Here is a 15,586-nt window from a genome sequence, read left to right as displayed (position 1 = left end):
ATATATACATATATATGTATATGTATATATATGTATATATACATATATATATACATATATATGGAAGAGAGTATAATCAATGACTGACTATTCTCACACTTTACAAAGTATCCAGATAATTTGAAATAAAGCAGACATGTTATGAATGAACTACTATGTGGTGTTAGCTGACTATACGATATAAACTCACTGGATAATAGCTAAATTCTCTATTTCACTATAAACTACTGACACCCAGCATGAAGCTACTGATACTTGAGACATGGTTTCTAATTTTCAAAGTGATTTATTGGCTAATGATTAAGAGAAGAGAAATTAACATTTGGTGACTGTCTAACATGCTTTTTACTAAACTACCATATTTAATCCTCACAAAAGTCCATCATGTGAATACAATTGTTCTCTTTGTGCAGATAAATACATGCAACTTAGAGAGGTATACAAGCATGTCTCAAACGTCAGAGTCTGGATTTTCTACTTCTATAGGAGGGACAACTCCACAGCTCCTACAGTGTCCTAGAGTTAAATGAACTCAAACTTTGCAAGGCACTTTTTATTTGGAGTACTATTCTAACAGAAACAGCACCAACCAACACCTGCCAAGACTGAACTCCTACTGTGCCAGTCATCACCTTTTTAGTTGCTGGATTTAGTTCTGGGGTAGACATCTGGGATAGTAGTAGAGACCATCAGAGAGTTCAGAAAAGTATAAATTTACCAACTGCTGGGAAGCATTTCAATACTATAACAATAACAACTGGCCCCACTATACATACCATTGTCAACCTGCTGAAAATAAATCTGTAGATATCTTTAAGACTCCAAATCTGTGATTATACAGAAACATAACCGAAACTAATCACAGAAGCGATATGATCAAGTAAACAATATCGAAACAATACGCTCATTTTAGTTTTCAATGATTAGCTATGAGTGTTCTAATGTTAATTCACCTGAACAAAAGATGTAATTCAGTGCTTCACAATTTTTTAACCTGTTCTCCCTAGAATGTGTTAACATGATTCTCTATCACATACAGACTGTTTGGTGAACCATTTCATGCTAACAACTGTGATACTTGGAGTCTCAGTAATGTAATTCTTAATGTATTTGATAACTACCCATTAAAAGATGTCCTATATCATTCAATGAGCACATACGGGCTACTGTAGAGCTCAGCATGTGGCAAGGATATATGACACATCATAAAAATCACAGATTTTAATGGTTTACTGAAATGATATTGTATAATAATTTAATATGTTTAGTCCTTCTACTTAATAAGTGATTTGAACAAAAATAATTTTAAAGGCACCATATTATTATCATTTAAAATTATATAAAATATTGAGAAAACATTTTTCATTTTAATGATAATACTCCATGTTATGTAAGCAGGCCATTCTTGGAAAATGTTTGAAAATTATGTAGACAATAAAGAAACAAAGAGAAAATGCTAATTATTAAATATATGATAAAACACATATTTGAAGCAGAGTCATGGCACAATTTTAAGGACACTATTAAGGTTATATGTATTTGATTAATTTTTCAACATTCGATTAAAATAGCCTTTTTCTCAAATATAGACTCTGCAAAATAGTCCAAGCATCTCTCACAGCACAATTTTCATTCCTCTTTTGATTTACAATGAAGTGCTTTATTTTATAGATAATCACAAACTGAGATTAATAAAGTGGGATTATAATAAAAAGAAGTTAGGAATAATATGAAGACTACAGCAATAAGAATATCTGTGTGTGTATATACACACATATTTTTCCTTTAGGTACTCTCATAGGATTTTGCTTTACTATTATAAAACACATTGATTCTCACTAAATAGTTCTTTAAAAAACAAAACAAAACAGATCACAGGCAGTGACTTTTCTTTCCCTTGACATTAATAAAAATGTATCTCATTTCTTCCTCAATAGGCTCCTTGCAACCTAAAGAGGTAGAAAATTTCCACTGTTTAAAAGGCTTCGTCTTGCTACCCAAAGGGAAACAAATTGCCGAATATCAATAGCCTTAGTTATCCCACAGATAATTAACAGTTAATAACAGTGAACTATATTTGGAGTAATTGGAAAATAAAACTTAGAACGGACATTTAATTTTGAGGCTACTCACCACTCCTGGCTTACAGTTGTAATAGCAATGCTTGGAAGTGTCATCAAAGGTAGCGTGGTCGGTCTGGACATGCCATCACCCTCGGGAGTCCTGGCCCTTTCACTCTGTCTTTGGGACAGTGGTGGTAGCTGTAAGTTTCCTGAGCAACACCTTCTCCCTCGCCAGAGGTCGATCCCAAGTGTGTTACTAGAAGAACTGTACGATTTACTCAAGCTACATTCAAAATAATCTTTAACATTCTGGAGGAACCACAGGGAAAGAAAAAAAGAAAGAAAATGCAATTGTTTAAAATGATGCACAGTAGAGTAAAATAAGAATCTAAATAATCAAGTTGTCACTCATAAAGTCCTGATTCATTAGCTCACAATTAGAATCTAACACTGATGTCAAAAGCTTAAGAGAAAACAAGAAAGGGGGAGTAGGGAGGGTGTTAATTCTCATCTTTTAGAATAAATATATCAGTTGCATATTCTTGGTGATTTTTAGGACTGTAGATAATGTTTACCATTTATAACATGTGGATTGGAGGGCTTTTTATCTTCTTTCTCTTTTTAAAATTTTTCTCTTTTCTTTCTTTCCCTTTGTTTCTTTTATTTTCTAAAATGAAAGCTCATAATTAAAAATATATTTAGGAAATCAATGATCCCATTCTGGAACATGGGAACAAACTATACTGGCTAAAGTATAAAAGTTCTTGTTTAGAATTCTAAAGTAAAAATATTTTTTATCATAGGACAGCAAGATATTGACAATTATGGAATTATGAATGACTATTATTGTTTCTTTTTATTATTCAAATTATATCAGAGCTCAGAAAAAGAAGAATATAATTTATCCAGTCTTGAGCTGAACAGCCACGTTCAATATTTGCTCAAATGCTGACTGACATGAAGGGAATACTTGTGAGAAGATAAAGGCGCTGTGCTATAACCAGTGACAAGAGTTATTCACTCCTCTATAGCTCTTGGTGACTATAGTTCCTGGTACTATTGGGAGTGGGGGTCCCAAATGAATTGCTCTGGTGTACCATTCATATCAGCTCAAAGACAGAAGATGTTATACCATTACAAATGGCCACTGATGGCAACTTGGAGTTTAAAATATATATTAATAATTGTCACTCTCCACTCTATCTTAACAGGGAATAATGGAAGCCCTACCATCAGGCCAAGTTCTCTCACCTGAACAGACTGGTACTTCCTACTAGCACTTCAGAACAGAACTAGGCGAACCTGAGATTAGACCTCCTGAGGTTTAAACACAGAAATATTCTCTGCACCCCACTCCTCCACCCATCCCTGTCTTAGTTCATATAAGAATAATTAACTCAAGTTTAAGGGTCTGTGTTCATTCAACAAATATTTGTTGCATTCCTATCATAGTTTTGTATTGTGCTACTTAAGAAAGATACAACAGGAAAAAAAAGGACATAGTAAATATTCTCCTAAAACTTATATTCTAATGATTTATACTTATCTGATCCATGCAAGACATTTTGGTAATGGAAATATGGACATGAATAGGTCTGATAATTTTCAGGGACCCTATTCTCACTACCTAAAAATGGGATATCATCATATTTTCTTTCGCTTGACTTATGGTTTTGGAATACTATTTATTTGAGATTCTGTTATTTGATAAGAGGAAGAAAAACCAATCTAGAATATTCCAGAGTTTGAAATATTCTAGAACGTGTCCAGTGTTTTACTGTGTAGTAACTTGTAATTATATTAAATGCACTGTAGGCCTAGCACTTATTATAGTCTCTGTGTGTGTGTGTGAACATGCACACGCGTGCGTGCGTGTGTTAGAAGTAAGAATCTGAGGTGAAAGCTCACTATATATAAGTTTCTTTCTCAAAAAACTTACAGACTAGTTAAGGAAAGAGAATATCTAAAGTCTTCCTAAAGAGATTTAAGAATAAATTAAAATTTAGAACTCATAACTATAAATCAGCCTAGCTCCAAATATGCATGATGTAAAGAAAGTGCTTACACAGTACACCTAAAGCTGAACAATACTGAATGCCAACTATAATTTTATATAAATATATATGTATGTATATTTCTATATTTGTATGTATATTGTTACAGGAAGCAGAGTACAGCATTAGGAATAGAGACAGTGGAAATGTAATGGCTGTGTGAGATGTCAGAGGGATAGTGGATAGGGGGTGGGGGGTTCACACAGTGTGAGGGATATAAATGATAAACATCTAAGTATTGCTTTGTCTTGTGCACCTGAAACTAATAAAATTTAAATAAAAGTGCTGATTATCTGGAAAGCAAGTCTTGAGTATATACTTTACCTACTATACAAGAAATACTGTACCAGAAAACAAAAATAATCATATTATTTAGTTCAATCACCAATCACCATAGTCTCCTAATAAAGTTATTGGATATGTTTTCTCTTTTAGAAAAAGGAAATATTACCAACTAGGTTTGATAGTAGTAAATGAACTAAATGGGTACTTTTTTGATATGTGTTGTTTGAAAAATCACACCTACCATAAAATATTTTCCACACTGACTTACCCACAGGCTTAAATTTACAGATTTGAAGTCATTCTTTGAGTTAAAGGAATTGTTTCAAAAGACCTCTGTTAATGTGAAAATGCATTGCCACAAAAGCATATAAAGGAAAACCTTTTTATAAATTAAATTAAATGCTGGAAACACGAACATTGTTTTACAAACACTCATTAACCCATGTAGAACTATTCATAATTACCTCAAACTCTCTAATTTACATTCATAATTTATACAGTACTAACATTCTCAAAGGCAAACTCTGATTCTGTCAATTCTCAATTACGGATTTTGTGATCTTGAGCTTATTTTCCTATTGTAACCTGTCTGACTACAGCTATCTATACACCACCTACCAAAACAAAGACTTTTGGGAAGGGAAGATGAATTTGAATGTTACCTTTGGAAATCACAAATTTTAAAATGCACCGCTGTCCCTAAAATCAACTTATGTCTTTATAGTTACAATGGAAACAACCCAGTTTGGGATTATCCTCATGATCTTGGATCATCTTTATTTATGGAAGGAGAACTGACTCTGGGTGGTGAACACACAATGGGATTTACAGATGATGTTATACAGAATTGTACACCTGAAATCTATGTAATTTTACTAACAATTGTCACCCAATAAATTTTTAAAAAATCAATATTTTTCCAATGTAATTCCAAATGGTTATCACAAACGAAAAGCTAGTGTGAAATCCTGAACCTAAGTAGGAAACCGTTGCAGGGAGGAAGGGAAGGAGACACCAAAGGAGCTCTTTGTTCTATCCCCATATCAAAACTAACCGTGTTAGGACCACTGAAGTGTCTGGATGAGGCATATTTGTGCCTAAGTACTCAAGGCATTGTTGTTCTTGCTATTGTTTTGTTTTGCCTTTTGTTGAGTGCATTTCAGGTATTTTTGGAGCTTGTTCCAATTTTTGAATTCTTATGATTAAACTCATGGTGAGAAAACGAGATTAGGTATTTCCTGGGACTTCTAGTGTGCTTCTGTGCACATTCAATTTAGAGAACAGGCCAGAGTTTTTCAAACCTTATGAAACTAGAATTGGAAATTATGGGAAGCATCAAATGACACTTAGGGCCCTCATCAAGACTAAATGACATGGTACTCTATGAGACAATAATAAAAGCAGTTTTGTCTTTGAAAAATGTGGCTTTATCATAGGCAACTACTATCGATTATGAGAGTAGTTTTCCTAGAGATAAGTTATATATATATATATATATATATATATAAATATATAATCTCTCTCTCTCTCCCTCCCTTTCTCTGTCTGTCACTTAAACACATATCTCCTTGTATCTCTACTCATTTTCCCCTTTTCAACTCTTTCCCAAATCAGCAACTCCCCCTCTCTAAACAATTCTGTAATCCCTTTAGTCATAGTTAGTTGCTCATGTTCAGCACTTGAATAACACTTAATTTACCCCTCACTTCTGGAACTTAGTTCACGAATGCAAAGTATTGAATGCATATCATTCCTATGTCATTCATTGTACCAAGTTATTTGTGTGCTTCAAGTATACGAAGGCAGTAGCCATGGTTATTCATTTGTGTATGCCCACAGAGCCAAACATAGTGTCTTGCACGCAGTAAAGGCCGTTGCACATGCTGTTCCCTTTATGAGAAATGTCCTACCCCAGATCTACACAGGGTTCACTCCCTCATTGCCCATTGGTCTTCTCTGTCCATATGTCATGATATCCATATGTTCTCTGTCCGTATGTCATCTGTTTATCTTCCCATAAACACTCTCTTCTCTCCATCCAATCATTCTTTGTCCCTGACCAAGTTCATCTTTCCGTATAGCTCTTATCATAGCTAGAATTGTTTTATAATTCACTTATTTATTTCTGCCTTCTCCTCTGGAATATAAGCTCCAAAGGAGCAAGGACTCTATGCAATTTCTTGCTAGAACCTAACCAGTGTTTGGCACGTAATAGGTGCTAAATTAATATTAGATAAATATTTAAATCATTGAATAAACATTTGCTGAGTGGAAATAAATGAGAATATAATAAAATATCCCAGACCTAAGGGTAAAAACTTACTTCAAGAGTGTGGTATATAAAATGTAAGGTCTGCTAAGTTGCTCTTGTTGTGAGGGAATGGGTACTCTGCGTAACATTTAGTATGATCTTTTGCACTGTACTCAAAAGGTTGAGGTGCACAGCAAAAAGTTCTACATCATCACTGCCTACTAGAAATAAAGTGCAAGCCACAAATGGAGGCCAAATATATAATTTTAAATTTTCTAGTTGCCACATTTAAAAAGTTTTTTACCTGTTTTTGTTCTTTTTTAGGAACAGGTAAAATTACGTTTAGTAATAAATTTTATAATGAATGTTACTTAGCTTAGTATATCCAAAATATTATTATTTCATCATGTAAACTATATCAAAAGTTATTAATGAAATATTGTACATTCTTTTCTATTTGTACTACTATATATTCAAAATCCAAGATCTATTTTATGCTTCTAGCACATGTCCATTCAGACTAGTGCTTAAGAATCACACATGGGTAGTGGCTACCACATGGACAGTGCAAATCTCGGTAATAATTATCCATTCTGGTGGGGTTAATATTCTTTTTTTGCACATTCTTGTATGCAACCTTCCCCATCTTTTGACTGTGGCAACCACGCCTCAGGGAGGATCTGGATTATAACCAGAAGGATGCAATGAAAAAGAAATAATAGTTGTCCATCTTTTATGGACAGAATGCTTTGCTTAGTTTTATTCTTCCAAAAAATAGAATCTTTGAGCACACAGTCTACAAATAGTATTAAGAAATAATCCTAAGCTTTTTTTAAAAGAGGAAAAGGATTTCTAAATTCCAGAAGTTTCCCTGAGGAGAGCATGTAAGTCTGAACGTAGCTTTTCCCATCTGTTCTCATATTCTGAGAACTTAGAATATGAATTAAGGGAAGTTCCTTTGTGGTCAAGGAGCAGGAAAGGGGGAAATAAAGAAAGGAAATATTGTTCGGGTGATGAGAACAGAGCACTAAGGAGATGGTTGATTCAACACAAAAGAGTAGGAAGAGCAATGACAAAGGAGTGTGTTTTGAGGACAACAGACTCGAGGCACACCTGTCTCAGTCTACATTTGTGGGTCCTACAAGTTCCCACAAGCCACCCAGGACACAGAAGGGAGCTGAGAATTAGCCCTCGAGTGCCTGCCAAGGGGCTTCTGCGGCCTGAGGCAAAGGAACCAGGAGTCCATGGGTTGAACAGCCCAAAGAGAAGGGCTCCCAGAAAGCAGAGCGGAGGGTTTTAAACAACTGGAGCCCACACTGAGAGGTTAGGCGAAGAGCCCAGGCAGTGGGGAAGAAGGTCAAACTGGAAGTGAACTGAGAAGTGCACTGCTCATGCTGAGAGCAGTCGCCACCTGGGACACCTATCACATGCCTAAGCAGCACTGGAGCAAGGGCAGAGACTTGACAACCAACGACCTCGGGAAACGAGCTGTTCCTCAACCAGATAACAGTAAGCACTAGTGGAAAAATGACAATCCCGCACATCTATTATTATAATGTTAATTCATGTTAAGTCTGTCCTTTGCCCAGTGCCATGTGATTAAAGGGAAGGCATAAAAACTGGGAGAAATACTGAAAGACTGGGCCTTTACCCAAAAGACACCATTTTGACATAGACTTGCAAGTTCAAGTTCCTCTCAGATCCTCCCCCATCTGTGAAATAGGAACTTAACAACAAGATGAGCTATTTATTAGAAAGAACAATGAAAATTCATTTTCCTCTCTCCCTTCCTTCTGCACATCTGATTAGTGGCATATAATTTTTAGCTCAATTACAAACAGAAATTGAGTCAAGACTGGACAATTAAAGACACACTAATGGGGAGACGGGTTAATGGAAAACAAAGGAGATACTTAATCTCAGCTGTTGAAGATGCAAAACTCTGAAGACAGCGAGTTTACAGAATTCTTCAGATGACCTGGAGCAGGGATTCTCAAACATAATGTACATATCTAGTCACCCGGGGATCTTGTGAAAATACAATCTGATCTTTAGATCGGAGGTGTGGCCTGAGACTCTGCATTTCTTTTTTTTCTTTTTTTTAAATTTTATTTTATTAAATTTATTGGGGTGACAATTGTTAGTAAAATTACATAGATTTCAGGTGTACAATTCTGTATTACATCATCTATAAATCCCATTGTGTGTTCATCACCCAGAGTCAGTTCTCCTTCCATCACCATATATTCGATCCCCCTTACCCTCATCTCCCATCCCCCACCCCCCGCCTCCCTTACCCTCTGGCAACCACTAAACTATTATCTGTGTCTATGAGTTTCTGTTTCTCATTTGTTTGTCTTGTTCTTTTGTTGTTTTGGGCACCCAGGTAATGCTAATGCTGCTGCTCTAAGGGCCACACTTGAGTAGCCAAGACCTAGAACGTGTGTATATCACAAACTTCTTACAAGCAACTGTCAAAGACCCTTCCCCAAGAGGTAACTCTCAAGGTTTAGCTAGACCTGTGTGAAAATGTGGCAGAAAGTCATCAGGGAACAGGTAATGCAGGCAGTGTGGACAGCGGAATTTCTGAGAGTTAGGATGTGGGCTTACACCAGAGATAGGTGGTTTTGTGAATGAAACCATAAAGCTCAAGCTGAGCTCATCTCCAAGTCGCAGCGAGGGCGGCATTCCTGCAGGCTACCTCACAGAATGCTGCTGGGTCTGGGACACAGAAACACCTAGTGACAAAGCAGTGGTCTTAAACTACCTTGTCCACCCTTTGAATAGAATTACGCAGTGACTTCTTTGTTGAACAGAGAAAAAGTGGGTGGAATCCGGCAACTCTGACTTTTGGAACTTACGTCATCAGCCGTTACTGTCATCACACTCCTGCTTTTCTTCATTATAGTGATGAAAAATATCCCCTCTTAGGATGACTGTTATTCAGTGTAGCTTTGTTGACAATTTTTAAGATCTACAGGGGGGATAAAAAGGCACAAAAGGTAACTGTTGGGTATCTTCAGTTAAATACAAATATGTGGCTCATTTGTATTCGCAAAACTAACATTTGAATGTATGTTTACACGCGATGTACGTGTGTAAGTAAATACCACAATTTACCAAGTCAATTAATCTGACATGTGAGAAAAGAGGTTCACAAAATACAAAAATCCAAGAAATCAATACAACGCTATATGGGAGGACAACAAGAAGACTACACTGTAACAACTGGGTTCCCAAATAATCAATGATCATTAAGAATATAAATATAATATGTATTTGTGAAGAGCTTTATACTTAAAAAGTACTTTCCCATATAGTAGTTCATTTGATCCCCATTACAGTCTGTGAGATTGTTTTCACCTTTTTTCTTTTCTAATGAGAGAACAGAGGATCAAAAAAATAATTTGGCCAAGATAACACAGCTAAACACATAGCAGATTTAGAATTTAAGGAATATGATCCCTTGATACTATTGTCAAAAAAGGAAAAGATAGTAAAATAAACCAATACAAAAGACCAATACAAAAAATACACATGATTAAAAAAAAAAAAAGACCCTCTAATTTCAATTTTACGGTCAGTTTAAACCTTTCACATGTATCAGTACCCAGGTAAGTATTCATCACAGAGAATTTCAGCCATCAGTAGTCAGAAAAAGTGAGAATCCCCTGCTTTAAATCATACAAACCTGGCCATTTGGAAGCAGAGACATGGAAGTTCATGACATTTGTTTTGTGTAGGTCATTGGCAACCACTTCAGAAACAACATCAATAATATTACCAAAATTTAAGTGTGCTTCTTGGTTATAGAAGCTCCCAAGGAAAACCAGTCACTGGTTTATGAAAACTCAGGCCACTGAAACAGGCCCAAATTTCAAGTTCAGGCATATAAGAGTTTACAAGAGAATATGAAGAATTCTGAGTTTGCAGAACTGAAGTGGAAAACATACACTGTAGAAGTCATCAAATCTAAGAAGTGTTAGTCCATATGGTGGTTTCTCGAGATCTTGGTATAAAAAACATCCTGCGTTGTTGCTGAGCTCAAGAAGCACCTAGGTTTTCTTGCTCTGTACATTCAAACTCTTAATAAATGCCTGATTTGAAAACTCTGCTTCTCAAACATGAAGATATATATAGATTAGGAGTGTGATGCAATTGTAGCTATGTGACTAGGAATAGCAAGTAATGGCATCGTACCATCACCCAGGAAACCAGGGTTGAATTTCTAACACATAATTTGACTATATTATGCAGGAGTTGGCAGCAAAACTGACAGATAAGAGAGTGGGGGGAGGGGAAAGTTTGCCTTTATTAGTGTTCTAGGGAGAGAACCCTACAGGCTTTTCAGGGTTTGATTCCACAGGCCAAGAATAAAAATTTCCCCAGCATACCTCAAGGAACAGGAAGAATTTTAAAGCTTTTACTCAAAGTCTGCTTGAAACCTAACAAAAGTAGACAAATAACAGAGATTATTTTTTTCACAGAGTTATAGTCAATCTTAGTGCCTCAATAAGGTGAAACCTGAAAAAAGTTTATACTCCTAAGTTAAAAAAGAAAGATTCAAATTTAAGTTTTACATGCAGGACGTAGAATTAGACATACCCAACAATTACAATTCTGTAAAAATACAAGCATGGAAAGTATTAAAGAAGCTGCATAAAATGAGTAAAATAATAACAGTGGACATTATATAAGAGTTATAGGAGGTTCTTCTTTCTTTTCCATATTTCCAATTTTTTTGTGATGTATTATGAGCCAAAAAAAAATTATGTAGATATAGGGGGGGAAAAAAAGAATATATATATATATATATATATATATATATATATATATATATCCACAAATTACATGAGAATATTCTTATTTTAAAATTATTTCATTTCCACAAAACTTAGTGTGTCATATATTTTGGGGGTCATCTTTTTGTTAGGTAAATGATATCTACTTATCTTGAATGAAGGAACTAAGGAAAGGTAACAGGCTAAGTCCTAGGCCATAGCTAATTGATAAATTATGTGGTCTCTTAAATATGTATTAAGAGAATGTCAGCTGAATTCACACAGTGAATAAAATACATGCAGCATTATATCATATCACGGTGCAAAACAAAAGACATTTTACTGGTAAGTTTAGTATCAAGACTATCAAATGCAAATGCTGTTTACAGTCAGTTACAAAGAAGCATAATTAGTAGGGTATGGTGAAGAAAAGGAAACCAAAGTGACCTCTAACAAATGGTTTCACATACTAAATTAGTAGGAAACCTCTATGAAGCAAAATATAATTTTTTTCTGACATCCATTTTGCTTGGCAGGAAATGAGCTTAAACATAGGATTAAACAATACACCTGGAGTAGAAATCTCTAGCCTATCTTCATCAGAGAAGAACAATGATTAAGTTTGCCCAACAGAAATGAAAAATAAGACCTTAAGTCTATCTTCTTAGACTTGGCATGATGGGATACAAGTGAAGCTCGATGAAAATCCAACCCTCAAGGATTTTAGGTCTAGTTTGAAAAGAGAAGTGTATGTATATTAAATATGTACTCTGACACATAGTAGGTGCTCAAACATATTTGTAAAATGAGTGAATCAAAGAATGCAATTAAGTGCTAAAATCCTATGTGTGAATAAAACTCTTCTATGAGATATAGAAATAGTTGCTGTTGGGTTTCAGGGAAGGCTTTGGAAAAGAAATTAGGTTTCTTACTAGTCTTAAATAATAAGTAGAATTTGTTTAGTGGAGATAATAGAGAACAACATGGTGTGCAAAAATAAGGAAAGGAACAATATACTAGGGGTATGATGCATGTAGGAAGATGCCTTGCTAAGGAAATTTCTGACAGGCGGGAAGACAAAAATGTTCCAGGGTAACATCAGTACATCTTTTGCCAAGCAAGAGTATTTTTGTGAGTTCTTAGCCAGGGAATTAAGTTTATGTTTTATGACATCTTGAGTGTGAGGGCTTATTGAGTAAATTCATGTGCCTTTAACTGGGAGTGTGCGCTGACTAGGAAAAACAGGAACTCAAGTAACAAGGCGGTGTCCCAAATGTTCTACATTTAAAAATATATTATTTTATATTCAGAAATAAAACCCAACATCTGTTATATGAGAGAGAGAGAGAGAGAGAGAGAGAGAGAAAGAGAGAGAGAGAATTTTCTGGATATCCCCCGTTTGCCCCTCAAGAACCCCCTTCTCCTGTGTCTTGGGAAGCTGGGTCCCAGGGACTGTGTTCATGGCTTTCTAGCCCTCTGGCTCCTGAGTGTGTTCAGCTAATGGGACAGGAAGAGAGTGGCCCTTTGTTAGCCATGGTGTGACAGTGGCTAAAGTCCTCGACTCTAGGTCACTGCTCTGCGGGCACCCCTCTTCTAAGGTGACAAGTTTCCCGGCCTCCATTATCTACTGTCTCCACTTGAGCCTTCAGATACAGGGCTGAAGGAGCTTCCCACTTTTGCTAACCTCATGGTGCTTAGCGTCCCTTTCAGCTTCTCCTCAACCCAACCCACACCTTTTGTACATAGTGCCTCCATTAAACTCTCTTTCACTCCCCGTTGAGAGTGCAATCCGTTTCCTGCCAGGAGCCTGACTGATTAACAGATTTGTTCGGAAAAAGTGACAAAGCCAGAGGGCAATTTTAAAATATCTTCCCTCCCCCCAATAAATTAAAAATATATATATATATCTTCCCTCAGTGCCTAGTACAGTGACTGATACCACGCAGGGTCAAATAATCTTTCAAAGAATGAATGACTAAAATCTAGTTGGAGTTCTAGAATGATTTTATGGCTTTTCAGAAAGAATATCAGCAGGCGTTATCTCAAGTTGCTTTTGTGAGGCTGAAATAACTTTATGTCATCACTCTGGGTGCAATGGTGATTCTGTTTGGGAATTCTGAGAAATGTTATAATATATTTAATAGTGTATTTTGTAATAATATTATACTATCATATCATAATATAATAGTATACAATATAATGTAATATATCGTACATTGCAATATTATATTGTTATGATATGTAGAATAGGGGTTATACATGCCTATTACTGCTGATTGTTAGTGCCACTTGCCTTTTATTTAGGCTAGCATAGGTTGAGAATTTACCTTACGCCACTTTAAGCACTATACATACATGATTTCAAATATATGTCACAAAAGCAGCCTACCAAATAAGGTAGACACAATAATGATGACAGGTGAGAAAATCAAGTCTTAGAACAGTAAAGAAATATTCCCAAAGTCACAGACTAGAATATTCTGGTTCTAAAACCAAGCCTCTTAAGTTATCACTGAAATATGCCCAAAGTCTCACAGCTGATTGGGTCTTCCTCACATCTTTTCAAGGTACAAACGAATGAAGTGATTTTTACTTCATTTTCTGATGTTACAAATACAAGTTAAATCAATCAGTTTTCTAGAACCATGCTCCCCAATTGTATAAGGACAAGCAGGGGTAATTTTTAAGAGATATGGAAGTTCTTAAGTGCCTCAAATTTAAGGCAAACATAGACGAGACAAAAAGTCAGGTTCTCTTAGTTTGAGAATATTCTTCCATTAGCAAAATTTTCTTCTCAATAAATAGAATGCCATATGCTTCATTAAAGCAAAGTATTTCTAAGAATTTCTAAGGTGATGAGTAAGTATGACAACTATAAATTCCATTTCTGGCATGTTTCAATAGTTTTCCTGTGGTTTTCCATTTCTCCACTTAAAAGGTGCTTTTAAAGTTATATTAATCTTTCAAAACGTTCTGTTATGTTCAAAGACTACAGTATTCCTCATATAACCTTGCCTTTCCCACTTTCTCCTTTCTCTACAAAGATTTAAAAGCTAAAATAAGGGAAAGGGCCCTGGATGCTATAGCTACTGTGTGGATTTTTTTCTCTTTCCACAGGTTACAGTTATCAGTACTAGTGATAGAAATTTCAACAAATAATAATCACCATTTTAAAATCTTACTTTATGGATACATGCTAGACCAAACCTTGAAGAAATGAGAAAAATAAGGGTAATATTTTGAGTTTTTAAGAACGCTACTTTTTCCTCCAAAGTTAAAGATTGCCCTTTATTCTGAGATGATGTTCAAAACGGTTTTGTTTTGTGTGTGTGTGTGTGTGTGTGTGATTTATTGAACATTCTGAACTAGTAGGGCCCAGATATGTACTGGTTGTAATTTTTCTCCACTGAAGTGCTTTCCACCTGCACTATCATATCTATTTCTTCTTCTGTCACAACAGTTCAAATTGAGTCCATAACTCCCATTTATAGTTTTAAATCACCTCTCCTCCCCTTTACCCAGCTCAGTGACGAGACCATGTGGGGCCACTCCCTGCTTAGCATGTGGAACTTGGAGTGGGAAGAGGCAATGGTCTGCTTTCTTTCCCTCCTCCTCCTTTCCTCTGCAGATTCTAGCTCTTTCCATATTGCAGCATAGTGGAAAAGCAGCAAAAACCTTTCTGCTTCACTGGGCATTTAATCGCAGTCCTCTACTGAGTGTCACCACTTCTCTGGTGAAAAGAGATGGAGTATTGATGCCCTCTCTAAGGCCAGCATCCAAATGCTGGCTTTCTTATTAGAGGTAAGTAGAAGCTTTCCCATTGGAAAAAAAAAAAAATAACTTTTCTAGTTTCCTCAGCTCTCATCCCCATTGGTACACATTGAAATTCTTGTTGATAGGGTCTCCTTGAGCGATAGTCTACTTTCTTGAATGAAATCCAAGACATGACAAAATGGCTCCAGCCCCAATACATTTGATCCAGAATAAGCTCAAGCAATCCTCGTCACACCAAGTGGTGAAGATGTACACTGCTCTGCTGCTATCTCTTCTCTCTGTCCTGCTCTCTCCATTTCTTTGTCCCTTGCTCAAGAAGGTACAAAGAGCAGATGAGAAAGTCTTCTGCATAAGTCATCCATGGAGAAATGAGATATG

General features: G+C 35.9%; 1 protein-coding gene across 7 annotated transcripts in view; it reads right to left on the bottom strand.

The window, feature by feature from the left end:
- The window catches only part of PDE4B (phosphodiesterase 4B), a 564,992-nt gene that overhangs the window by 385,792 nt on the left and 163,614 nt on the right, over nucleotides 1-15,586 (bottom strand). For 6 of the 7 annotated variants that reach the window (XM_074334882.1, XM_074334883.1, XM_074334879.1 and 3 more), the window contains 2 exons: nucleotides 9,515-9,627; nucleotides 2,134-2,372 (listed from right to left, as the gene is read on the bottom strand). In XM_074334882.1, coding sequence (XP_074190983.1) covers nucleotides 2,134-2,372; nucleotides 9,515-9,556 — 281 coding nt within the window. In that variant the 5' untranslated portion in view covers nucleotides 9,557-9,627. The remainder of the gene's footprint in view (nucleotides 1-2,133; nucleotides 2,373-9,514; nucleotides 9,628-15,586) is intronic. The other variant, XM_074334885.1, reaches the window with a different exon arrangement.

This window comes from Rhinolophus sinicus, linkage group LG06 (genome assembly GCF_036562045.2).
Source record: "Rhinolophus sinicus isolate RSC01 linkage group LG06, ASM3656204v1, whole genome shotgun sequence".
Classification (NCBI taxonomy): domain Eukaryota; kingdom Metazoa; phylum Chordata; class Mammalia; order Chiroptera; family Rhinolophidae; genus Rhinolophus; species Rhinolophus sinicus.
The sequence above is the reverse complement of the archived record's forward strand: the minus strand, read 5'-3'. Positions and strand labels throughout refer to the sequence as shown.